The 27,591-nt window shown below is 34.5% G+C and overlaps 1 protein-coding gene across 1 annotated transcript in view; it reads left to right on the top strand.

Annotated features, from left to right (window-relative positions):
- The window catches only part of ADAMTS20 (ADAM metallopeptidase with thrombospondin type 1 motif 20), a 201,467-nt gene that overhangs the window by 115,893 nt on the left and 57,983 nt on the right, over positions 1-27,591 (top strand). The window contains exons 19-28 of the mRNA XM_055249241.2: positions 4,501-4,627; positions 6,046-6,256; positions 6,388-6,552; positions 7,365-7,529; positions 8,394-8,513; positions 9,139-9,246; positions 10,064-10,228; positions 10,332-10,622; positions 11,400-11,561; positions 13,496-13,672. Of these exons, the coding sequence (XP_055105216.1) occupies positions 4,501-4,627; positions 6,046-6,256; positions 6,388-6,552; positions 7,365-7,529; positions 8,394-8,513; positions 9,139-9,246; positions 10,064-10,228; positions 10,332-10,622; positions 11,400-11,561; positions 13,496-13,672 (1,691 nt within the window). The remainder of the gene's footprint in view (positions 1-4,500; positions 4,628-6,045; positions 6,257-6,387; positions 6,553-7,364; positions 7,530-8,393; positions 8,514-9,138; positions 9,247-10,063; positions 10,229-10,331; positions 10,623-11,399; positions 11,562-13,495; positions 13,673-27,591) is intronic.

Below are 27,591 nucleotides of genomic sequence, written 5' to 3'. Positions count from 1 at the left end.
AGAAACAGCTTGGGAATTAGGGCAGGAGTGGGTCAGGGCAAAGGAAGCTCAGAACCATGTGGAGATGAGCTTATCATAGAAAGTGGGCAGCCAGAGGCGGTGACCAAAGATGGTGAGAATGTGAAGAACAGTCTACCATCTGACCTGACGAGGTGCCAAAGGAACTGTGGTGCCCAAGGAACTGTGGTGCCCTATTCAGGAAGAGGCACAGTCTTGGTCCTGTGGCTTCTAGAAGTGCTTCCCAAAATGATTTCATGGGAACAAATATTCCTGTTTTAACAGTGTCTCAGTGGAGGGATACAAGGAAATGATGCAAGATAGACGGGGATAAATGCTAGAGGTAGAAAACATAGAGCTTTGGTTAACATAGAAGAAGGAAAAATTTATTTTGACAGAAAGGTCCTGAATATCCTTTTAGAAGATAATTGGAATTTGGGGAGGTGGGATCAGCATTCCATGAGTGGGTAAGCTCATCTGTGACCATGGATATAAGGAGCTAGAAGGAGAAATTTCAGCAACAAGAGAATGAAGGAACATTTTAAAATGCAGTGAACACACCGAGAATAACAAGATTTAAAATGCAGTGAACACACCGAGAATAACAAGATTCAAAATGGAAGTTTGGACAAATATGGTGAGAGACGATTTGGGAGTCCAAAGCAGGAGAGTTCTCTTAAACAGCCACGTGCAGGGGAAAAGCAACTATTATTTCTTTTACCATGTAGTGAACTATGATTATATTCCCTTTTTTGTGTGTAATTTTTTTTAGTTTCTCTAAAGTTAAAGTTAAATTCCCTCTGTTTTGTTTGTTTCTGTGTACTGAAAGTTATCAGTCCTCAAACTTTTTGTCAGAACTCTACATTTTGTCTTAATATTTTCAAGCATATTATAGAATTTATCAGTTTGATTTTTCCTTCACTTTTTCTTGACCTTTGGCTACTGTGGCCCTCTTTTCTCTAATTTGTTCATGTTGCTTTTTAGGCTTGTTTAATGACTGTCATCTTGAGATTTCCCTTCATTATTGTCCGGGGAATTCTCTTCAGTATTCTCTGTTAGATTCCCTGTTTTCTAAACCCTATCAGTCCCTCTTTTGGATTTACTTCTTTCATTGGGTGGAACATATCCTTCAGTGTTTTCTTGAGAAGAAAAGTATATTTTTGAGACCTTTCATATCTGAAAATGGCATAACTATATTCTCATGCTCGATCAGCAGTTTATCTGGTATAAATAGAGATTGTTTTTCTTTAGAATTTTGAAGGTCTTGTTTTCTAGCTTGTTTTCCAATTTCCTGTGCTTGTACATGGCATGGTGTATTCTGGAAGTTTTGTGGCTCCTCTCTTTAATTCTAGTGGTATGAAATTTCAGGACAATATGCCTTGATTTGTTGTTTTTTTCATCTATTTTTCTAGGTAATTAAGATGCCATTCCAATTTGGAAACATAAATCTTTGTCTTGAGAAATTTTATCATGTTCTTAGATGACTTCCTCACATTAACTTTTCTCATTTATCTTTGGGAAACTAGTATTATTTGGATGTTCACATTCCTAAACTGATATTTATTTTCTAATTTATTCTCCCAATTTCATTGTTTTCTTAATGTTTCTTCTCATAACATCTTGCTTTTGTTTTATGAATGTGATACCTTCTATCGTATCTCTGAGTGTATTAATCGTAGTCTTTAAGTTTTCTTCTGCTCCCTCACTTATATGTGTTTCATCCTAGTTCTATCTTGTTTTTATTTATTTTACCTTTTTTGTGTGTGTTAGAGGCTTTCCTAAAATGTCTGCTGATCTTGTGCTGTTTGTTCATATTTTAAAAGTACTAAAAGTCTGACTGAAAGTCCTCTGTGGGTCAGACAAGTTAACTAGAAGTTTCATTATACAGTAATTTGGTCATTAAGTAGCCCTCTCATATGTCATTGGAGAGAAGTCTCAAATGTTGTTGTCAGTTGATCTTTTTTCTCGAGTTAAACAGTCCTTCAAGGGAGGAATTCTCTTTTCTTCTGATTATCATGAGGGTGCTGTGGGATAACAGAAGTTGGCATGGTGCCAGCAGGAGATTGAGAGCTGAATGGGCTGGGATCACATCATTCAGTGTGGGGAACTTTACTTAGCCACCTTGTTTCAGTAGAGTGTGTTTCCAGCTTTTCTCAGCTGTGTCTTATGCCCTCAAATTCACTTTTTCTAGAGCTATGCTGTGCAATATGGTAGCCGCTAGCCACATGTGGCTAATCTATTGAAATGTGCTGTAAGTGTTAAATACATACTAAATCTGGAAGACTTAGAATGAAAAAAGAACATAAAATATATTATTAATAATTTTATATTGATATATTCAGATGATCATATTTTAAATATATGGTGCTAAACATAAAGGTTATTAAAATTAATTTAACTTTTTTTTTAACGTGACTACTAGAAAATACAAAGTTCCAGATGTGGTTCACATTCTGTTTTCATTGGATAGTGCTGTTCTCAACTAGGAAGCTAGTGGTCTAACCATTCTTTTTAAATACTTTTCAATTAATTCTTTATTATTTCAGGCCTACCCCTCACACATTCACCCCATCAGAGGAACCTGGTGTTTTCCATTCCTGGGCCTTTCTTGGGTTCTATGTCATGAATGATTTGTTGCTTATTTACTTTCCCACTTTGCAGGCTTAGATTCCATCTTCCTTGGCTCTGTTAAATAGTTATTTCCATCTACTTTTCATATTCAAAATTTCCTTTTCTTGCTGTTTTTTTCTTTTTCTTTTTTTTTCTTTTAGGTTTATGCCTTTTCAGAATTTCTCGTAGTTATTTCAAAAGATATTTAGGAAGGAGCAGAGATAACTATATATGATCATGTTTAGTTTACTGGAAGCACAAAGTTGAACTTTGATAAAACAGAAATTTGTTCATGTCACTGACTGCTTAAACTCTTTACTGTTTCCTCATCGCAGAAAGCATAAAGTTCAAATGACTCTGGTCAGTTATGACCACTTCTCTTAGTTTGCTTTTGCTGTAGTTATCTTGCATGCAAACCACCAAATCTTATTGGCTTGGAACAATAAAGGTTTATTTATTGCTCATGTCATGTTTTGGCTGCCAATTGGCTATGGGTCTACTCCAACTTGGTATCTGTATCCATGTTTGTTTGTTTTTTTTTATAGACTTTATTTTTTTATTTTATTTTTGTTTTTATTTATTTATTTATTTATTTATTTATTTATTTATTTATTTTTAGAAATGGAGTCTCACTCTGTCACCCAGGCTGGAGTGCAGTGGTGCGATCTCGGCTCACTGCAAGCTCTGCCTCCTGGATTCACCCGCCATTCTCCTGTCTCAGCCTCCCAAGTAGCTGGGACTACAGGCCCCCGCCACCACACCTGGCTAATTTCTGTATTTTTAATAGAGACGGGGTTTCACCTTGTTAGCCAGCATGGTCTCGATCTCCTGACCTCGTGATCCACCTGCCTCAGCCTCCCAAAGTGCTGGGATTACAGGTGTGAGCCACCACGCCCGGCCTAGACTTTATTTTTTTAGAGAAGTTTTAGGTTTACTGAAAAATTGAGTAGAAAGTACAGAAAGTTTGCATATTCATCTTTCTTCCCTCTGCCATTCTCCTCCACACTCCTCTATTATTAACCTCTTGCATTAGTGTGGCACATTTGTGCAATTGATGAGCCAATTTTGATGCATTATTATTAACTAAAGTCCATAGTTTACATTAGAGTTTACTATTTGTGTTGTAAATTCTATGGGTTTGACAAATGTATAGTGACATGTATTCACCAATATAATATCATACATAATAGTTTCACTGCCCTAAAAATCTCTCGTGCTTCATCTATTTATTCTTCCTTCCTTCCCCCACAACCAGTGACAGACACTGATCTTTTTATTGCCTGTCTATGCCTTTTTCTTTCATGATTCCAGGCTGAAAGATCAGCTCTATCTGGGAAATGATGTTCTGGAGGCAGAGGGAAAAAGGAAAGAGAGCTGGGTGGGACTGGAATAGGTCACATTTCTTTTCAATCTGTTGATAAAAAGCCTGATGCCAAGGGACAGGAAAGAGTTCTTCCCCTACAGGAAGTTACTATATAACATTGTAGAAATAGAGATATGCAATCCTCTTACGGGAAAAGGGGAGGTAGCTGAGGTAGCTGATGGATGACAGTAATATAGTGTACTGTATAGCAACAGCGCTGTCCTTAGCTACTCAATTATTCACCAACATCCACTCTATACCACTATAGTGAATTTCGTTTTACTCCAATGCCTGTCCCATCTTCTGTACATCTCTTCATTAAGCAAACTTTCAGTCATTCAGGATTCAGCTTACTTATTATAAAAAGTCATTCCTCACTAGATTACTATACTAGTATATCCTATATGTTGCACTGGAAATTTTTACTTGCTTAGCTGACTCCTTTAAGCTATTAGCAGAATTACATAATCATGGAACATCTAACTGTGAATTTTTCTTTCATTTTTTATTTTCATTTGACTTTGGCCAAGGTCTTCAGCGAAGAAAAATAACTTGCATACATAAGAGTGATCATAGTGTTGTGTCTGATAAAAAATGTGACCACTTGCCACTTCCATCATTTGTTACTCAAAGTTGCAATACAGACTGTGAACTAAGGTAAAAGAGAAATAATATGTAATATAACCAGATTAATAAGTGAGCTAAGATTAAAATGTCTAACACAGTGACTGACACAGCGTGGACATGTAATTATTACTCATCATCTGCCATGCCATGAAAAAATTTCAGGCTCACTATTTTACGGTAAAACTCAGTACATAATTGATTTGAATTTTCATTCATAGTATTTTCTGAATGCCAGTATATAGGCCTCAACATTTTGTGTAGAAAAAGATTGCAATTTTGTCTGTAAAATAAATACAAGTAAACTGTAATCTGAAAATGGATGGTTTAAAGATCTGAAACAATAAATTTTTTAGCATGATTCTTTATTTTCCACTGAATTAATGAACCAGTAAACTTCTGAAGTTTGGGGGTTGGAGAAATCAAATTGATTGATTTCCTTGATATTCTATCAGTATTTTGTCCATTAAACTTTAGGGAAATTGGTCCTAGATCATGACAGCAAATTTATACTTCTAATTTAAATTTCTTATTATTTGGTTTGTGTGTGTGTGTGTGTTTGTGTGTACGTGTGTGTGTGTGTGTGATTGGTCTTGTAGTGACATGGTATACAATGAGTCCATCTATCATATTTATACATGTATTTTTAGCATTGTAGCAGGTGCCATTTAACATTCAGGTATGGCCAGAACCTCTGTCACTTGATGAGAATTTCTATATATTCATGATGTTGTTTGAAGACGTAGCAGAAGCACAGTAGTAGAACTGCCTATATAAGTTGCATCCACTACATAGTAGGAAAAGGAAGCACAGTGAAATTCTTGAGATGCTATTAGGGATGGAAATGAATTCCGCGAATTCTGTGCTTTGTTCTACTGGTGCCCTCACACTGATGAATGCTATACTACAATTGGGATAATTTGGCTATAACTAACATTTTTACTTGTGGAAAACATGTTTTACCTGGAAGCATGTCTAAATATAGATTACAGGAATGAATGAGAAAGTGTGGTGTACTTTACAAAAACTAGTTAACTTTTTAAATGCTTTATTTTTATTGATGTAGTCAAATTCCTAGACATTCTCTGGTCATAAAATCGAAATATTTACAGAGGGATTGCATAGGGAGAAACTATCTGATTGGCAGTCAGATATGTTCAGTTATTATCTTAAATCTGCCACTAAGTAATTGGTAATCATGATCTAAACCAGTTGTTTTCAAAGGTTTTTGAGGAAACTTGGGGTTCCTTGGACACACCTCCAAAGCTACCACCAAATGCTGGCATGAGGTTGGTAGTATAATGCTGGCTTCCTGGCTCCAGGCTGGTTTTATTTTTTGGTGGTTTGTCCATTAACTCTTAGGATTTTAAAAACTGAATGCATGAGTGTCTCTGAATCTGTTTTTAAATTATGTTATATATCTCCTAAGTATAGTAACATCTTTTTTCAAGGTGGCATGTTATTGGCAAAAGTGAATGTTCATCCCAGTGTGGTCAAGGATATAGAACCTTGGACATCCATTGCATGAAGTATTCCATTCATAAAGGACAGACTGTTCAAGTTGATGACCACTACTGTGGTGACCAGCTTAAACCTCCTACCCGAGAACTATGCCATGGTAACTGTGTCTTCACAAGATGGCATTATTCAGAATGGTCTCAGGTACAATAAAAATGATTGCTTAAAAAAAGTTGCCCCTTTCTAATTACATATTTATGTTACTCTAAAGTATAATTTTGTTGAAAATCTGATTTTTTTCCATTAGTTACCACTTTTTTGTTTTTTTAAATCAGTGTTCCAGGAGTTGTGGAGGAGGGGAAAGGTCTCGAGAATCTTATTGTATGAATAACTTTGGCCATCGTCTTGCTGACAATGAATGCCAAGAACTGTCCCGAGTGACGAGTGAGAATTGCAATGAATTTTCCTGTCCCAGTTGGGCTGCTAGTGAATGGAGCGAAGTACGTTAAACACATAAGGCTTGGAACTACTAAAATATTGTGTTAGTAAAGCTTTGTAATCTTAAGACTTTACAAAATTTAAAAGTGCTTAAATTTATTTCATCATTTTGTAAATAACTATTATCGAAGCTGTCAGAAATTTATAAGACAGGCCAGGCACACAGTGTCTCATGCCTGTAATACCAGCACTTTGGGAAGCTGAGATGGGCAGATTGCTTGAGCTCAGATATTCGAGACCAGCCTGAGCAACATAGTGAAACTTAGCCGGATGTGGTGACACACACCTGTGGTCCCAGCTACTCGGGAGGCTGAGGTGGGAGGATTGTTGAGTCTGGGAGGTGGAGGTATCAATGAGCAGAGATTGTGGTAAGCTGAGATTGGCCACTGCACTCCAGCATGGGTGACAGAGTGAGAATCTGTCTCAAAAAAAAAAAAAAAAAAAAATGTACAAGATAGTTTGTCTTTATACTATTTATAGTATCTGACTAGTAATAACACTAACTGATATTTAATCTATAACCCTTTGCATAAGAAAGTGCTAGGGTCCACAGCAGCCTGGGATGAATACTTATTCTAAGGTTAGTTTTGCACCTTTGTTTCTAGGATAAATGGATGTTTCAGTGGGACTTGGGCAGCAGAAATTAGGGGCAGGCTGATTTTACCCAGTGAATATCTCTGGTGGAGTGAGGGAAAATGCATTTGGGAATGGTTTTTCAACTGTATTTCCATATGCAAATTGATCATTGCATCAGTTTAAGGCATTTGTGTTGACTAATGCTGCAAATAAATAATGATCAGTTGTGTTCTTACAGTGCCTTGTTACATGTGGTAAAGGAACAAAGCAGCGGCAGGTATGGTGTCAGCTGAATGTAGATCACTTGAGTGATGGCTTCTGTAATTCAAGTACCAAACCTGAATCTCTGAGTCCATGTGAACTTCATACATGTGCTTCCTGGCAAGTAGGACCATGGGGTCCTGTGAGTATATAATACGGGTTTTTCTAATTTGATCTGTCTTTACAGAATAGCACAAAAGTTGTGTTATATTTACTCCTCCCTTAGTGGATGCAATGGAATTTGGCTTGGTTTATTAAAAAACAGCAACAACCCTGAAATGTGAATCTTTATGTGTAACATGTTGACAGTACTGCTAATTTTGCTGTAATAAATATTTCAGCTTTGCCTTTGAACTCCCTTTTGTTAACCAAAATGCTACAGACTTTATGCTTTTATCAGCATTATTTAGATTATAAATATTTTCATCTCTGTGTCTGCATTGATATCTTTATTGTTTTTAGGATAGGCATTGTTTAGATGTTTTGCTGAACAGGCAGCTAGGAGTCTGCAGGATGAGCAATGATCAGGCTGGATGAGGATGGAGTAGCTTATTATTCTGTAGAGGTTGCCACAGTTGACAGGAAGCCTTCTCTCATTTTCCCTTTAACTTTATATGCTGTTCCTTCTTTGTCTCTTTAAAATTTACTTAGTATATCAAATGACATGCATACACTAAGTGGTATTTGAAAAGTATTTAGTTTCCTTAAATCATATTGACTGTTTCTAAAATATCAGGCCTCTATTTATATTTTTATATGACAACTTTTTAGAATACATTAATTGTACAGTTTGGTTAACTTCAATATTTGATTGGTATTTACTAAATTTGAATAAACATGCATATTTATTGAATTTGCTCTTTTTAAGTCTTAAATCTGGTATAAAGGACTGATAAAAAGATTATTGAAAGTATATTATTAACAGGGTATTCATTAAGAAAATAGAAGTTTATGTAACTTTTGGAAAACAATGTTTTTTTAATATCTATTCATATTCTTCTTTCAGTGCACAACCACATGTGGACATGGGTATCAGATGAGAGATGTTAAATGTGTCAATGAGCTAGTTAGTGCGGTGTTAGAGGACACAGAATGCCATGAAGCTAGTCGCCCCAGTGACAGACAGGTAAAAAGACTCATGGTTTACAAACAAAAAGATTTATGAGACAGAAAGATTATTGATGTATTAAAATTATTTCTTTACTTGTTTTTTTCCACTTAAACTTGTATTCCTTAAAAACGTGTATGTGTGAGAGAGAGGCAAAAATGTAGAATTTGTTGTTCTTGGTTTTGCCAGCTTTGTAGCTTTATTAATGAATTTTTTTTTTTTTACTCTTTATCTGCTAAGGGCTCACTCATTTAACTTGTGAATTTCCATTCTTTGAACTGAAGAAGAAGGATTATATCTATTATTATAAATATCATGAACTCCTAAAGTGTATTGTGCTTTTTAAGGTAGAGTTTTGTGTCCATTCAGAATGTTTTAGCTGAGCAGTATTTTTAAAGGACTGATGCTCTTTTCCTTTTCAGCAATCAAACAGAATGGTCCAAACTTTAGGATTCAGTCATTATCCACTACTGACACTTGACAATACTGTAGTTAGTGCTTTTGAAAATGAAAACATTCATATTACCAATTTGTAATTTAGTATGGAACTGTTCTTGAGACATACAGAAGAAGTGAAGTATTAGATTTTGTATAAATCAGTCATTAATTAATGTTTTACGAGATCCATTTTTCTTCTGAACAGAACTGTGTACTTACACCTTGCTCATTTATTTCTAAACTTGAGACCACTTCATTATCAACTGTTCTCATAAAAAAGATGGCAAAATGGCGACATGGTTCTTGGACCCCAGTAAGTGAATTTCTTTAATAGATACAGGGTCTATTACAGCGGCTTTTAGACATCAACAAAATGGTTGCTAGAGATTTCACAAATTAATGTATGCATTTATTCTCAGGTATTTTGGTGGTATCAAAGAAGTATAGGGTTTAGAATTAGGAATTAATGGCTAAGTCCTTTGCCTTTCAAGAGCTCTGTGTCTCTGGACAAGAAATTGAAGTTTTCTGAGTCTATTTTCTAATCTTCAAAATGGGAATACTAATAATACTTATGTCACAGGTTGTTATGAGAAACAGATTTAGTATTAGGCTTTATCGGCTTTTATTTAAACTACAAACATTTTGATGCTATTTTTCTACACTGAAAGCTTTAATGTATGTGGAGTATACGTTACTAAAATCTTATAGAATATGTATTTTTAAGCTTCACATATTCTCTGAATATTTTAATTATGGAATTATACCTGTTACTTAGATAGTAGATATTATATATCAAAATTATTTTTATTGATATCATAAGATTCTCTTACCTAAAATATTTTCAGGATCTTTAATTTTAGAAAATAACTAAGCATTATTTTAAATCATTATATTTATGCATTATTGAAATTGTTATACATTATTTGTGAAATTTATGATCTAAACTGATTGGAATATTCACTACCCCATCTTTATTTGACTCAGAAGTGATGTCAGGTAATATTATCTATAATAATTTAAAATTTCTCAAGAAACTGGATGTTTTAGAAATGTGAGTAACAGTTATGTATAAGGGACACGGGTGAGGTACTACTGTGTAATGCCTGGATACAATTTGATTTCTTAAAAAGTGCTCCGTATCTTGTGGAAGAGGTACTCAAGCCCGCTATGTAAGCTGTCGTGATGCTCTTGATAGAATAGCAGATGAATCATATTGTGCCCACTTACCCCGACCTGCTGAAATATGGGACTGTTTTACCCCTTGTGGAGAGTGGCAAGCAGGGGATTGGTCACCCGTAAGTATTCCTATGAGAAAAAAAGAAAATGAAAAATTTAAATATATTTGATATTAAATATAAATTAATGTTGTATATTACCATTGGCTAAATTTTTGATCAGTGTTCAGCTTCCTGTGGCCGTGGAAAAACAACTAGACAAGTTTTATGCACGAACTACCATCAGCCAATTGACGAGAATTACTGTGATCCTGAAGTTCGCCCTTTGATGGAACAGGAATGTAGCCTGGCAGCCTGCCCTCCTGCACACAGCCACTTTCCTAGTTCCCCTGTGCAGCCAAGCTATTATCTAAGCACGAATTTGCCATTAACTCACAAACTTGAAGATAATGAAAATCAGGTGGTCCATCCATCAGTCAGAGGAAACCAGTGGAGAACCGGACCATGGGGATCAGTAAGTCATCTTTATTGAGTTATATTAATTCTGTAATTTTGTTATATTACATCCTTTTAACAAGTATGTATATGATGCCATAAGTACTTTAAATGCTAAATTTATTTCAAGATCAATAGTTTAAATATTAAAAGGATTAAGCGTCTTTGATGCTCATTACAAATGCTAGAGTTCTTATTGAATTATGCACTAATGTGTTATTATGATTACGGAGGAATGTACTATTGATATATACTAACAATCTGATTAGAATTCATGATAATAAAAACAAAAGAAAACGCTTTAAGGGGTAAGACTATAAATGTTTATGAATAAACCTAAATCCCAAAATTATTGTGATAGCAATACAATAAGCTGGTATAAAATCATGACAAACTACAAATGGTATAGTTGTAGTTCATATTTTACATAACATTAATAGTACAAAATAAAGAAAAACACCAGTGTAAAGTTAAGTAATTTAATACTGTCTTTTATTTCTTTCTAGTGAGACCTCAAAACTTTAATTTCTTTTTACTTAACACTTACGATAGAAGTGAAAATTGTTTCCTAATGCAAACTTGAAAGTCCCACCTTTTCATCAACAAATTCTAATGAAGCTCCCAGTAAAACTCAAGTGTTTTGACAGATTTTCTCAATTCAAATTGTGATTCCAATGAAGGAGATTTTAATGTAGAGTTTGATTTTTATTGAGTCAATGCTGATTTCTTTTTAACCATGTAAATTCATGATGTGGAATCCGCAGTTTGTGCATATTTTGTGTTTTATTCTTGTCAGTGCTCTAGCAGTTGTTCTGGAGGTCTTCAGCATAGGGCTGTGGTCTGCCAGGATGAAAATGGACAAAGTGCTAGTTACTGCGATGCAGCCTCCAAGCCTCCAGAGGTACAGCACTGTGGTTCAGGGCCTTGTCCACAGTGGAACTACGGAAATTGGGGAGAAGTAAGTCACAGTATTTTCTAAACTTGTAAGATTATTACATCTCTGAAGACTGAAAGTAAAAAGCATCTTATACTGTTCGATAATCTGATTTCACTATACTATGTAGAAAAAGATTTTTTGAAGGCCGGGCGCGGTGGCTCACGCTTGTAATCCCAGCACTTTGGGAGGCCGAGGCAGGCGGATCACAAGGTCAGGAGATCGAGACCACGGTGAAACCCTGTCTCTACTAAAAATACAAAAAAATTAGCCACACGTGGTGGCGGGCGCCTGTAGTTCCAGCTACTCAGAGAGGCTGAGGCAGGAGAATGGCGTGAACCCGGGAGGCGGAGCTTGCAGTGAGCCGAGACTGCACCACTGCACTCCAGCCTGAGCGACAGAGCAAGACTCCGTCTCAAAAAAAAAAAAGAAAAAGATTTTTTTTGTTTTTGTTTTTGTTTTTGGAGACAGGGTCTCACTCTGTTGCCCAGGCTGGAGTGCAGTGTCGTGATCTCGACACACTGCAACCTCCACCTCCTGGGCTCAAGTGATCTTCCCACCTCAGCCTCCCGAGTAGCTGAGGCTACAGGTGTGTGCCACCATGGCTGGCTATTTTTTTTTATTTTTAATAGAGATGGGAATTTTACCGTGTTGACCAGGCTGGTCTCGAACTCCTGGCCTCAAGTGATTCTCCTGACTAGATTTTTTTTTCTAATTGAGTGATTAAACCATGTTCTTTTAATAGATGTTCTGTCATGGTTTAGGTCACTCATTCATGATTTAAAAAATGCATATTCTAGATTTTTCAACAGACTCTAATATGCTAGGCAATATGTCTTTGAATTACTAGTATCTTTCTAAAATTGGTGTATTCTCTTAATTTCTTAGAAAATTAGGTTGATATAAAAATAGAAAACTAGAATAAAATATAAAGCATGTTTAATCCTATTACTAAGTTATGCATTTGGCAAATCTTTTTCTTTAAGCCAGATAGTTGTCAGTTATTGAGCACTTGCTCCATGTACTGGCACTCTCTAGGCACTGGAAATAAAAAGATAATTTTTAAAAGTCACTTTTAATGCTAACCTCCTTCATAATGTGGAATGGTAATAAATAAGAAGCAAAAATTTCTATTAGCTTTGGATAAATAAAATGAATGACCTAATTAGTCAAATGTTTTTGCTTAATGATTTTTAGCACATAATTTCTGTTCATTGGGAGTTTGAAACCATGTTTTTAAAGTACACCCAAATCAGGTGCTAATACATATCAAGCACATTTTTAAGATACACTTTTACTGTTTTCCAAAATGAAAGTAACTTCTATTTCTGAGTTTACATACACTTATTTTGAAAATTCAGATTATATGCCCAAATAGAGATACAAACTTTTAGCAAGATTTGGTATATTTCCTGCCAGGCTTTTGTTCCACATGAGTTTTAGAAATTGGTTCACATTATACAGCTGTTTTGTTATTTGCTGTTTTTATATTATAAATACTGAACATTTCATGTTTATAAAATTAAACATACCTTATTATTAGTAGCTTTCATGGTTACTTAGTAACCTGCTGATTGGATATTGTACATTATGTAATTAATGCTCGTTACTTAGATAAATAAATTTTGATTCTGGCTTAACCTGCCAACATTATCTTATAGGTCCTGGATATCTTATTGAAATATATTATGATACTAATCCTCAAAATCTGGTCAATTTTTAAAGTCGTGGAATTGAAACTTTGATTTATTTGTTTGTCTAGGGAGAAATGTTGATAATTATGAAGTAATTATAAACTTAAACGCTACCATTACTGGAGTAACATTACTAGAGTAAACTAATTATGTTAAAATTACTAGAGTAAACATAATTACTAATTATGTTTAAACAGTGAATGAAGCAATACATTATTATCTTTAAAACCACATAGTTTTGACTTTTCCTATTCTTGTTTTTAGTGTTCACAAACATGTGGAGGAGGAAGAAAATCAAGACTTGTAATATGTCAATTTCCCAATGGCCAAATATTAGAAGATCACAACTGTGAAATCGTAAACAAGCCACCTAGCGTAATACAGTGTCATATGCATGCTTGCCCTGCTGATGTGTCATGGCATCAGGAACCGTGGACATTGGTATGATAGCACTCTTGTTTGTTAACATGTCATACTTTAAAGTTTGAGTCTGAGTGACGGAGAGTTCATTGTTTTTCTTTTCTTCGACTATTATTTTACATTCAGGGGTACATGTGCAAGATGTGCAGGTTTGTTACATAGGTAAATGTGTGCCATGGTGGTTCGCTGCACAGATTATCCCATCACCTAGCTATTAAGCACAGCATCCATTAGCTATTCTTCCTGATGCTCTCCCTGCCCCCACACTCCTCCCCCAACAGGCCCCAGTGTGTTGTTTCCCACCATGTGGCCATGTGTTCTCATCATTCAGCTCCCACTTATAAGTGACAACATGGAGTGTTTGGCTTTCTGTTCCTGTATTAATTTGCTGAGGGTAATGGCATCCAATTCTATCCATGTCCCTGTAAAGGACATGATATCATTCCTTATTACGGCTGCATAGTATTCCGTGCTGTGTATGGTATGATAATATTCTTATTCTTTTTTGTTTTGTTTTGCTTTATTTTGTCTCTTTTGCTTTAATTTATTCTCTTCATAAATTGTGGAATGCATACACTTTATCTTGTCCGATTTATTTTTAAAGTATATCATTGGCCCTCTTGGTTTGTGTTTTGAAATTTGATAGTTTGGAAGGGGAATCTATTTAATTTCAAGTAGTGTAACATATATAATAGTTTTTTTTATATATTTATTTTTTAATATGTGAACTTTGAACCATACTATTGTTCGAATGGAAATATTTTTCTCCATTTTATCTTTGGCTTGCTGTCAATTAATCAGGACTATTGTATTATTTATGTTTATATATAATGTTGACATCACGCTTGTAAAAATGGCAAATTAAGGCTGTGTCTTGCTTAAGCATATAATATGTGTGGCTTTCATCTGTTGATATCCATAACCACTCCAAAAACCAAATAGTATTCTTTAAAACTTGTTTTTTGTCATTATCCTACTTATTATTTTGTTTGGAAATGTGAAAATATTATGTTTAAAAAAGTAGAGAAATTTACTTCCATAACGTAACTCGTTTACAGTGTTTTACATATATCACGCAAAAGTTTGATTTATGTAATAATTTATATGAGTATGCATTTCTCCCACATTGTGGAGTTAGTGATTTGGGAGTATTTTAATTTTCTGGGTTTTTATTGGCACCATAGACAAAACTCATAAACTTTGTTCATGAATGATTATTTAGTAGTCTTCAAATATCTTTTTTTGAGAAGTAATTAATATATAACTATATTGAAATAGGCATTTTGATTACCATTGATCTTTTAAATCATGAATGGCCAAGTACATTTCCATTAAGTGAAAAACGACTGATTTGAGTTTATAATCTATTTGTAATTAAATTTATAAAGCTAAGTGGTTCTTTATTTGAAAATCAGTTATAACTCCAGTTTTATAACCAACCCTTGATGCCTGCTCTTGTTTTGTTTTGCCCTACTCAAACATCTTTATAATAAGATGCAAACCCAAGTTTCAAGTCATGTTATTTGAAGAGTAGGTCAAGCTCTGGTTCAGGCTGAAATTCATCTTTATAGTCAAAGTGTGACTGATGATACTAAACAACAGAACATTTTAACTTTATAGGAGGATCTTAAAGTAAAATTGCTGCCTCAAAGGACCATCATCTTGTGGGAACTAATGAAAAACATATTTTGCCATGGAAAGCACTCACATAGGTGCTTAATAAATGTCATTACTGACTATCTACTATATCCTAGGCACTGCGATCCAGAGAGAATTGAAACAGATTTCTCATCCCATGGAGTTTACTGTTTACTTGGGGAGATTTCAAATACTATAAGAACTCACTGTAAAAAGATATTTTATTAGCTATCCTTAGATTGGAAATCCACTTTCTGCTTACTATGTCTCTGTTGCATTTTCTTTCATTTTATTGGTTTTAGTTTGCAAGCCTAGTTCTTAAGAAGACTATGGATTACTTTCTTGGAATTTTTTCCCAGTTAGGAAAGCAGAATCCTAACCGCTAATGAGATTGAATTGTAATGGCATTTGTTTCTGAGCACAGACGTTTTATTTTCCCTACCCATTCAAGACTTCAATTCACCAAGCATTAAACATTTACTTAGGTCTCATGCTTTATACTAGATATTGAAGCAATTAAAATTAAGTGTTTGTGAGTCAGATTCTCTGTTTTAGAGGTCAGCAAACTATGGTCCATGTACCAAATCTGGCCTGTTGCCTATTTTTGTAAATAAGTTCTATTGGAACACAGTCATGCTCATTTGTTTATGTGTTATCTATGGCTGGTTTTGCACTACAGCAGTAGCATTGATTAGTTGCAATAGAAACTCTGTAACTCACAAAGCCTGAAATATTTACTATCTGGCTTTTTCTGGGAAAAGTTTGCTGACCCCTGTTCTATTTAATAAACATTATAATGCTTTTAAGTTTAACATAAAAAGGTACTTAGATTTACAGAATATTAAAATTACAAATAATTCATTCCAGCTCAGTTTTAGATGTTTTTGATCCTTTGATGTTTTACATTTTAAGGTTTATCAACCTTCTCTACATATCCACTGTGATATTCATGCAATGTTTATGTAAATGTATCTAATACTATATTCCAATATATTTTTGTTATGCTATTTTTTGTATGTAAATTATATCACAAGTGAAAAATCTGAATGTTCATTAAAGTCCTGTGTATAGGTGACTTTTCAACGTCACAAAAACAAATGACCAAGAAAACAATAATCACAGATGGCCAAATAGTAAGACAGATGTGCAGAATTATTTAGTGTTACTACGTGTATATCCCAAAAGGAGTTCATTGAATAATTCACTCTTTCCACTATGAAGAAATGTAATATTTTTATTTTTTTGATAAGTTGAAGATATTGAAGTTTTAAGAATCACAATAAAGGTTTGTATAGAATTTTTACAATCATATTTACTTTTTTGTATGTATGAAGTACTGTGACTGAATTTCTTTTATTATATGAAGCATATTTATTTGTTAAATTAGCCTTTTATATTAAATGGGTTTAGGGGATCTGAAGTTCTGTTGTCAATACCAAATATAACATTTTACCTCTTTCAATGTTGGTGCATATTAGACAAACTTCAGAATACCTTATTAGCATATCAGATTAATATTCTTTCATGGATAACTTTAACTTCAGCAGATCCTGTTGACTAAGTAGAAAATTAAGAGTGTGTATGCATGCATGTGTGTGTGTATGAGTGAGTGACATGAAATCTCGGAAACATTTTTCATTTTAAAGCAAATGAAATGTGAAATGTAAAATTATTTAAAATATTATTAGAAAGCTTTAAGATACATTTAAATTTTCTTCATGTTGTAGAAAGTCTTGTGCTGTAATAAAAAAAGGAATAAATAAATCTTAACCTACGTTAATTTAATGGCTACATTTTTGGTGATCAGTCAGCGTGAAATGATTGTATTTTAACCCGTTTATTAGTGGGTATTGTGGCTTTGTGCTTTATGTCATTCATATGTATGATGTATTTTTACTCCTTGCACTTAAAATGTTCCGAGTCACTGAACAGATCTTATATTATTAATATAAGGAATGCCTCCTTTCTTTTGGTGGTGTTTTTCTTAAATAGCAAACTGTTAATTTCTCTTATTAAACATTTAATTGTTGAATAGTGTATGTTTTCATAATTGTATTTAGTTTACGTATAAGCTATTGCATTTTTTACATAATATTCCTGTTAGAAACTGACACTGGGATTTAAAAGTATCAGACTTATTTGTTAGCAGTCAATTTTTCAATACTGTGAAATTTTTATAATTTTCTTTTTATATATTATAAACAATGAATACAAATTAATGATGTAAGCAAATTTATTTAATAAGTTAAAAATAGATATGCTTATGACCAAGGTAGTCTTTAAAAGGTGAGTAAAAATTTTACTTTTCTTATTCATATATAGTAAGGGACATTATGTGTAACATAATTCAACTAGCAAATGCTCTTTAAGTAAATTCATATTAATCAACTTATATTTTCTCACTAAGTTTCATTTTAGAAGTTATTTATTTTCTTGGAATGTTTTTATTCCTGACATAGAATGAAATCATATTTGGTAAACAAATAGTGTGTATTCCAGTGTGCTTTGGGAATGATGACTATCCAACAGTAGTGAAGAGAATATATATTTTTTTCCTTTTTGCCTTAAAGATTGTTTTTCCTCACACAAAAAAAGAGAAAGTTTTTTTTTTTTTTTTTTTTTTTTGAATGAAAGCTTGCTACTTGAACCCTAAGTTCTGGCTCATTCACTTTGTGTTTCTTCTTAAAAAAATGTCCTTCTGAAACATTGTGCAGAAAAAAATATATACTGTTCTAAATCTATTATATGATATAATGGAATGCAACAAATAGAAGCACTGTCACAAATGATCATGTAAGCCGGGCCTAGTGGCTCATGCCTGTAATCCCAGCACTTTGGGAGGCTGAGGCGGCTGGATCACTTGAGGTCAGGAGTTCGAGACCAGACTGGCCAACATGGTGAAACCCCTGTCTCCACTGAAAATACAAAAATTACCTGGGCATGGTGGCATGCACCTGTAATTCCAGCTACTCTGGAGGCTGAGGCAGAAGAATCGCTTGAACCTGGGAGGTGGAAGTTGCAATGAGCCGAGATGGTGCCACTGCATTCCAGCCTGGGTGACAGAGCGAGACCCCATCTCAAAAAAAAAAAAAAAAAAGAAGAAGAAGAAGAAGGAGGAGGAGGAGGAGGATAAGAGGAAGAAGAAGAAATGAGCATGTAGTAGCAGCAAACACTGGTAAATCTGAAGTTTGTCCATTTGAAAAGAGCACTAAGGGTCTGAGCAAAGGGTGCTGGGCTCTGCCTCCCCCTGTAGCTCCCATTTAAGAGAAATGCACTCGGGAAGAAACTGCCTCTATTGCTCCTAAGGCCAGCAGGAGCCAGGTAATGTGTAGGCAAATAGTTTCAAGAAACTGCCACTTCTTTATGTTGACTTTGTAAAGTTGAGTGTTCAGTGAAAACATAGTAATTGTTTTCTTAAATTTGAAAAAGGCATATAAGCGTAGTAAACAGGTTAGAAATATATTTTAAAAGTAAATTTTATAATAGATTTCTCATAACAATTAAGTATTTAACTAGTATTTCTCCATTTATTATGTTTTCTATTGTATCTTTCTAAAGTACATTCACTGATTCTCCCCAAAAGTATGAGTATCTACTACATATTAGACATCATACTGGTCACTAGAAATAAACCAGGCACTGTGGACAAGGTGTTTGCAGTTTAGTAATGAATGTAATTAATAAACAGGTGGTCAGAATGCAGGGTGAGATTTCTAACACATTTCAGTAACAACCATGTGATTTATCACACTGAAGACCCATAATATTTGGGGCTTACTAGGTTGAGATAATCCAAGAATTAGTAATGAAGATTGTATTTAACAATAAAATAATTCGGCAATTTTTCCTTCTACAAAGCCTAAACTAGTAGGCTACTGTGTCATAACCTGGCAAGAGATAAGCAGTGTCCTAATTCCCTACCATAAAAGAATAATATTTTGCATAATTGCAGCATCTACCTTTTCTGCATATGTGGATTTCATATGTCACCAAAGAACAGAATGTAGATGGATGTATAGTTTGTCCTAGATATGATGTTCTGAAAATAATTTTGAAGACAAAATTGGGCCCTGCAGATTTGAAATGTATGGCCTGGGAAAAATTTCAGTGGATACTCTAATTAATGGTGAGATCATAAAAGAAGAGACTGTGTGTGTGTGTGTGTGTGTGTGTGTGTGAGTGAGATAATGTTGGAATGTACAGTATAAAATAACCCTAAAAACTCTCAATATGAAATGGTTATAGGCCATATTTTTTTCTATATGTTTCCATGTTAAAGAAAGTGAAAGTGTCCATGTTTCCATGGCAGTTCTCCTATTTTTCAGGCATAATGCTTCAGGAATGTTTAAGAATCTCAAGAAATTGTTGTCGGTGTTCCACAATATCTATGTGCTGTATATTGAGGCTGTTTATAAAAGATATATAAGCATTCTTAATATTAGTACATTTAAATATCCCAAATTTTTGTTATAGAAACTTTGTGTGTTACCTTCCAATAGTTTGAGAAAATCATATTTTAATTTCTACATTATCACATCACTCAGACATTAACTTTTTTATGTTTATTCCTAGTTAGGAATAAACATTTTTAAGTCATTTGATTTTTAATTTTTTGATCATATATATCATTCTCAGTAGAACATTTTGAGAATGTGCCCTTATATATATGTATTATATAGTCATACATTGCACACATAAACTAACATATGATTATGTGATTTATAGAAGATATACAAGTGTAAATTTAAAAGGGTAAGTTGAATAATTAATGTTAAATATAATTTTTATTTTGTGAATAGTAACTTTTCTCTCACAACTGTTCTAACCATTTAATTTTTTTCAAAGTAGTAGACGCGTTACTTTTGAAAATTTTGTTTCAACACTGTGCTATAGCAGTTTTAAAATATGGTTTATTTCAATATATGGTTTCAATAACTTCTTTAGCTGAAAAATATACCTCACAAAATACCTCCAAATAACAAAGTTTATCACTGACCAGTAATTGACTTCAAATCCAGTATAAATAATTATTGGAAAAAAATTGAAATTTGCTTTGCAAATTTCTATTTTCCAGGTCATTCAGTTCTTGAAGTACTACTAAAAGAAGCTATAGTTCAATATTTTAACAAGAAGCTTTAAAACTCAGTGAAGCTTTGAAATATTCAGAAGCCATTTAAATAGATTAGAAATTTTTGTTTCAACATTTTAGAAATATACAATTGGCATATTGTTTCTGAAATGTTTGCTTCAAAGTTTTAAAAATATGCACTTGGCGAGGCTGGGCGCAGTGGCTCATGCCTGTAATCCCAGAACTTTGGGAGGCCGAGGCAGGCAGATCACGAGGTCAGTAAGATCGAGACCATCTTGGCCAACATGGTGAAACCCTGTCTCTACTAAAAATACAAAAATTAGCTGGGCATGGTGGCGCGTGCCTGTAATCCCAGCTACTCAGGAGGCTGAGGCAGAAGAATCGCTTGAACCTGGCAGGCAGAGATTGCAGTGAGCCAAGATCATACCGTTGCACTCCAGCCTGGTGACATAACGAGACTCTGTCTCAAAAAAACAAATGCCCTGGGCAAAATCACCTAGCAGGAGAAACGTTTCCAAACAAAATGTTCTCTCCTGAGTAGAAGGAGTTTCCAAAAGTAGTTGCTTTCTCAACTACTGCTAAATGTTTTCTTCACCTTAAAGACTAGATATTAGGTACCACATTTTTCTCATAGAAAAAAATTCAGCAAATTTGGAACAAGCCTCTTTTTGGTAATATAAAAATTGGTAATTCATCTTTATGAGCCCATTCATCATTACGACTTTAAACGTAACCAGCAAAAGTCTGCGTGCTTAAAACTAAAACATAAACCAACCACCACCAGCAGCAGCAGCAGTTGTAGTTGCAGTTCCTCCTGGCACTCCTCATCTCACTACAGAGGATTTTGAGTTTATACGTATGATAGAGTTCATATATCTTCCTCAGTGTGCATGTATGAGCTGCAGTGAGTACACTGAAAGTGGATGACAGAGTGATGGTCTCCTTCTTCTGTCAGGAAATCTAATGAATTATAAATGTTGTACGTCAGACTGACATATAGCCCCATGTAGTAAATCTTGCTTATTTTCCTGGAGTGTATGAGTATATGTCCTAAAAAATAATGTTTTGGGTACTCCAGTGAATCACCCTTGCCACCTCTGAGCAATATATCTGTTTGAAAGACTGTGACTTAGAAACTCAGATACTTACGAGGAATATATGTTCAATAAGATCTCTCAAAACGTATACATTGGAGTCAGTATTGGAATTATGTAATTTGTTTTTATAGCCACCATTGACTGCTTTCTGGTTGTAATCCTCACCCCCTAGATTGTACTTAGCCTCATACACTAATTTACCCAATTCCTAACCAGTGGTAGAACATATCTAGGAAGGTACTTTGTTATCACATTATGTTGTAACATGGCCTTTTATGTATTAAAACTCTTATACATTATTATATGTTATATATCTACTTGTAAGAATTAAATGAAATATTGCAAAGTTTTTGATAGTTCAGTTATTAGGTCACATAGTAAACCCTTCTGTGTCAGTTAACTGAACTGAAAAGTGATCCTATTAGACAGCTTTTGATATTTTGCAGCTGTGACTCAGGGAAACCCAGAGGTCTTAGAAGTAGTTATGAAGGGAATCCTGGCCATTGCACTGCCAGAATTGCATGTTACCATTCCACTCAAGATTATTGAGATCCCATATCCACCAGGCACTGGGTTAAGAATTGTGGAAAACAAGATAAATAAGAATGGCATACTCTCCTCAAAGGACTCACAGTCTAGGAAAAATATTAAATATACATGCAAATAACTATAACAAGCCAGAAAGGGATATCATAGGAAGTCAAAAAATATGCGTCTAATTGGAGAAACATGAAAGGATTTATGGGAGAGAAGGTGTATGTCTAAGGATTGATGGGTAGATAGGATTTTGAGTGGGAAAAGAGGTACCAGGTAGGAGACCACCTATAGCAAAACCATAGAGACCAGAAAAAAGTAGTTCAGTTTGGCCGGGTGCGGTGGCTCACGCCTGTAATCCCAGCACTTTGGTTGGCCGAGGCGGTCGGATCACGAGGTCAGGAGATCGAGACGGTGAAACCCCATCTCCACTAAAAATACCAAAAAAATTAGCCAGTCGTGGTGGCGGGCGCCTGTGGTCCCAGCTACTCAGGAGGCTGAGGAAGGAGAATGGCGTGAACCCGAGAGGCGGAGCTTGCAGTGAGCCGAGGTCGCGCCACTGCACTCCAGCCTGGGCGACAGAGCGAGACTCCGTCTCAAAAAAAAAAAAAAAAAAAAAAAAAAAAAAAAAAAAAAAAAGGTTAGTTTGACTTGTTTGTAATGACAAGCCAGTTTGTGAAACTGGTTTGTGAGAACAAAGGGTGGGCATAAAGTTAGAAATATGAATTAGGGCCATGTCAAAGAGGACCAATGAGGATCATGCCTCAGAAATTTTGAAAATTCTATAGGTATGGAAAAACTAATTTTTTTTTTTTTTGGACTGGGTGTCAGAACTGTGTCTTGAGAAGATTAGTGGACAATTCTCATCATAAAATATCAGCAAACTGAAAAGTGACAGACTAGAGATGAAAATTCAAGGAGGGAATGTTCCAAAAGCCGAGGATGATTTAGGGGCCATTCGTGCAGCTAGTCATCAAATGTTTATGGATTACTCACCCAGAGCACTCAAGTGTTTGTAGGTAGAGTAGAAGAAGCCAGTGGAGGAGTGATTGATGGGGCTGTTTTTGATCCAAGGGTGGGGTGGCATCTGAAGGTGGGAGTAAAAGAGGTATAAGACAACATCTGAACAGAATAAACTTGAGAAAAGCCATGATGGGTAATTTTGAGATGAGGGAAGTTTGGACTTGAGGAGATTAAAAGTTTGGGCAGTGAGTGAAAAAGTCAATCTGAGAGCACTAGGATTACACATTGCAGTGTGAAGGGCCCATTTGATGATGCATAACAAGATTTTGTATTAGATAGTCTCATGTAAGAGAATATAATCTTGACTTTACCAAAAGAAATGTGAACTTTCATTTACCAAAAGAATTTGAAGACATATTATTCCTAAGCCCTGAAATATTAAATATTAAGTCTATCCTAGATCTTGTAGGTAAGAATAAGAGCTGTGGCATTAGAATGCCTCAGTTTACTCCTGTTTTACTCAGTGACCTTTGCCAAGTTACTTAGCATTTCTAACATTTCATTTTCCTAGAATGAAAATAGTAGCTAACTAAGGAGGGTATTTTTTAAGGATAAAATGGAATAGGAAAAGTGGTTGAAATAGGGCCTGTTATATAAAGGCTTAATATAGTTTGCTTATCCAGTAAGTATGTATTATTTTTCCTCGAGTTAGAAATCCAAATATAGTAGAAAAGGCTAATAATATTTCAAACAATCTGAAACAAGTCTACTTGAGAAAGTTGTACTCTAGTATAAGAGAGGAATCAATTTGGACTGGAGTTGTTTTTTTTTTAAGCAAACTTTTATGGAAATAAGACATCCAGCAAAACGTCAAATCATAATGGTCCAGTTCAATGAATTTTCCAAAGTGAACACACCTATGTAGACAATGCTCAAACCAAGAACATCAGCACCACAGAAATTCCCCCACATCCCGCCTTGCAGTTACTATCTTCCCAAAAGGTAACCCCTTTTCTCATATCAAACATAATAGATTCATTTGCCTGCCTTTAAACTTTATTTGAATGGAACTTAGAAAATTTGTGAGAGTTAGGATACTGTACTTGAGACACAATTATGTTGCATGTAATTGTAGTTTTTCATTGCAATCTAGTACTGTATTGTATAAACATATAACTTCTATGACTTGTATATAACTTGCATGACTTCTATGAATAGATGAATTAATATGATTTGTATTAATATTTATCCTTCAGTTGACAAATATTTGGGATTGTTTTTAATGTGGGACCTACAAACAATGCTGTGATGAACATTTTTCAGACATGTCTTTTGGTGAACATGTATATCCATATCTGTTGGCTAGGTAGCCAGGAGATGAATTGCAGGATCTTAGTGTATCTAGTGTAAACTAGTGTAAACTAGTTTAGTTTTGGTACATAGTATATGACAGTTTTCTAAAGTGGCTGTATGAGAATTTCAGTTGCCCCAAATCCTTGTCAACACTTGATATTATCAGACTCTTAAATATTAGCAATTCTAGTGAGTGTGTAGTGGTATTTCTTTGTGGTTGTAGTTTGCATTTCTCTGATGGCTAAATTGTTTATTCCCAGGGGATATCATATTTTCTGAAGCACCTATGGAAGTCTTTTGTCCACTTTTCTGTTGGATTTTCTGCATTATCTTATTGATATATGGGAGTTTTTTTTTGTTCTTTATATAAGTACCCTGTTAAATACATGTATTGAAGGATATATCACCTCTTCATTTCAGTCTTTTATGGTCATCCAATCCCAGGAATAGCTACTGAGATGTAGCAATAGTAAACAAGTTTCTACTTCTTTGCATTAAGTAGATAGATGGGAGGTTCTGAGAGGATTAAAGTGAACAAATATGGAGAGAACAGCAAACTGTTCTATTTAGAGAATGGATGGCTTGTGTGTGTAGCAAAGATTTATTTTAAAATTATTTGAAAGGCAAACTTTTTAGGAGGGAAAACTTGCTACTTTACTCTGCTGATTTACTTAAGAGAAGAACGATTAGTCTCCCTGCATTATTTCTCCTTTTAAAAAATGTTAAATCTCTAATTTATAACCTTTATGAATTTCTATTAAGTTTATTTATTCAGTAGATATTTACCTAGCAGTTACTGTGTGTTAGATACCAATAGATGTGGAGGATAAAAATACAATTAGATTAGGACATAAGAGAGTTTTTATTACAGCAGGTTAAAAAATGTTAAAACAAAAGGATATACATATGGTTAGTTCTGCACACACAATCATGTGAGTGCAGAGGAAAGTGCTTAGGAGTGTGGTGGGATATGGGATGGGAAAGATTCCTCAAGGACTGAAAAGGGAAGAAGTGAATTTTCTTCTCCCTGAGTCAAGTTTCATTATTGTTAGCTTTTTCAGGTATTTTAAATATCAGTTTGATATTTGGTAAAGAATTCCACCTCTGGAAGTTAGAACCCATTCAAAATCAGTAGAAACTTGCAATGAAATTAAATTTGCAGGAAAAAATAGTTTTATAAAATCAATTTGATATGTTTAATCATTAAGTATAAATTATTGAAATACTTAAACATGATTGTCACATTATTTTGAGACAAGTATTTCTTTTAAGGTGATATTTATTAATAGTAAGAATTACTGTAAATTAAAATAGCTCTAAAATATGAGTAACAACATACCTAAAATACCAAAGCAAGCAGTCAGATTTCTACTTTCTTATAATCATTAAAATTGTCAGGAAAAGACTTGCCCACAGTAGAACCATTTCTATTTCTTTACTATAACTTTTTTCAAGGTGTAAACATTGAAAAATTTAGGAAAGTTCATGTCTTATAGTAGATTTTGCCCATCATACACAAACCCTATAATATTTGATAGAAAAAATCAGAAGACATTTTGTATCATTAATGATTAATCATTCTGTTTGGGATGTCATTAAATATAGTGTGATAATTAAAATGTGTGAATGATAATGTATAAATGATAATGTGTAAACGATGTGACTATGTTCTTTTTAGGAGAAGGTAAGAATAAAATAAAATTTATACTGATACACTAGTAAAAAAACTATTACCGGCCAGGCATGGTGGCTCACGCCTGTAATCCCAGCACTTTGGGAGGCTGAGGCGGGCAGATCACAAGGTCAGAAGATCAAGACCATCTTGGCCAACATGGTGAAGCCCCGTCTCTACTAAAATATAAAAAATTAGCTGGGGATGGTGGTGCGTGCCTGTAGTCCCAGCTGCTTGGTAGGCTGAGGCAGGAGAATGGCTTGAACCTGGGAAGTGGAGCTTGCAGTGAGTGAGGTTGCGCCACTGAACTCCAGCCTGGGCGACAGAGCCAGACTGTCTCCAAAAAAAAAAAAAAAAAAAAAAAAAAAAAAATTATTACCTATTCTGCCAGTTAGAGAATCTATCTAAGGGCAACCTCTTTATTGTTCATTCGCGGGCCTTAGGAGAATTTTCACATCTAGAAATAGGGAAGATAATCAGACATGATGCCTCCCTACTCGTGGACATTTCTTCTGTGACAGGGAGCTGGCTCACAGATAGTGGCTCAAATGGGATCCTGTCTCCTTGTCAGCATTTCTCCTCTAAAATAGGCAAGGTGTCAATCAGGTGAAATCAGGAGAACTTTCTTGTCTCTGCTGATCTACAGGATACCCGTTAGAATCAGAACGAAACTACCGAAATCTTGAAAAAGAGATCTATTACGTGCAGCTTTCCTTTCAAGGTTATTTTTGTGGGACTGAAGATCATTCAACTGTATGCCATTCAGATAAAGTAGATTGCATATTTAAAAGGTCTTTGTTGTACATATACATTGCAACTTTGTAAAACTTCACCCTTTAAATAAAAACGGTCAAGCAACTGAATTTTCTCTCTATTGAAGAGTAAGTGTAGAATAGTATATCAGATCTTACATTTCTGGAGCAAAAATGTTAGACAATTTGAAGCTTTGTAATGTAAAAAAAGTATAAAAATAATTTGAGTAGAAATACAGAAAACATATATAAGCCTGATTATCTCTATATATACAAGTTTGCTCCTATGGTTTTTTCCTACATAGCATCGGTTCATTTCTTTATTGAGTAAACATTTATGGAACTGGTTTCTGCCGTTATTGAGTTTAGCATTCTCATTTATGATTTCATCATTTTATTCAAATTTCTAGTATGTTAATAAGGTATTCCATTTATTCATATATAGTAAAGTAGGAGATTTAACATTATGGTATACACTGAGGAGGTACCTTAAGAGATTTCTTTGTATTTTATTAAATGTTCTCTCTAAAGTTTTCTGTGTCACTCGGAGGCTCTGAAAATTTTACATAGTTATTTTTAAAGTCAAAATGTGGAGAAAACTATGATGAATAAAACTCAGTTTCTTACAGATTGAGGAAATGTTTCTTTATATTTTTATTTTTTTTTTGATGCTTAGAAAAATTCTAGAAAAGTTTTTAAAAGAGACATTACTTGGAAAGATGTTTAGCTTATGGTATTAAAAAGCAGATGCTGGGCCAGGCGTGGTGACTCACGCCTGTAATCCCAGCACTTTGGGAGGCTGAGGTGGGTGGATCACCTGAGGTCAGAAGTTCAAGACCAGC

Source organism: Symphalangus syndactylus, chromosome 17 (genome assembly GCF_028878055.3).
Source record: "Symphalangus syndactylus isolate Jambi chromosome 17, NHGRI_mSymSyn1-v2.1_pri, whole genome shotgun sequence".
Lineage (NCBI taxonomy): Eukaryota > Metazoa > Chordata > Mammalia > Primates > Hylobatidae > Symphalangus > Symphalangus syndactylus.
This window is presented reverse-complemented; position numbering and strand designations above follow the sequence as displayed.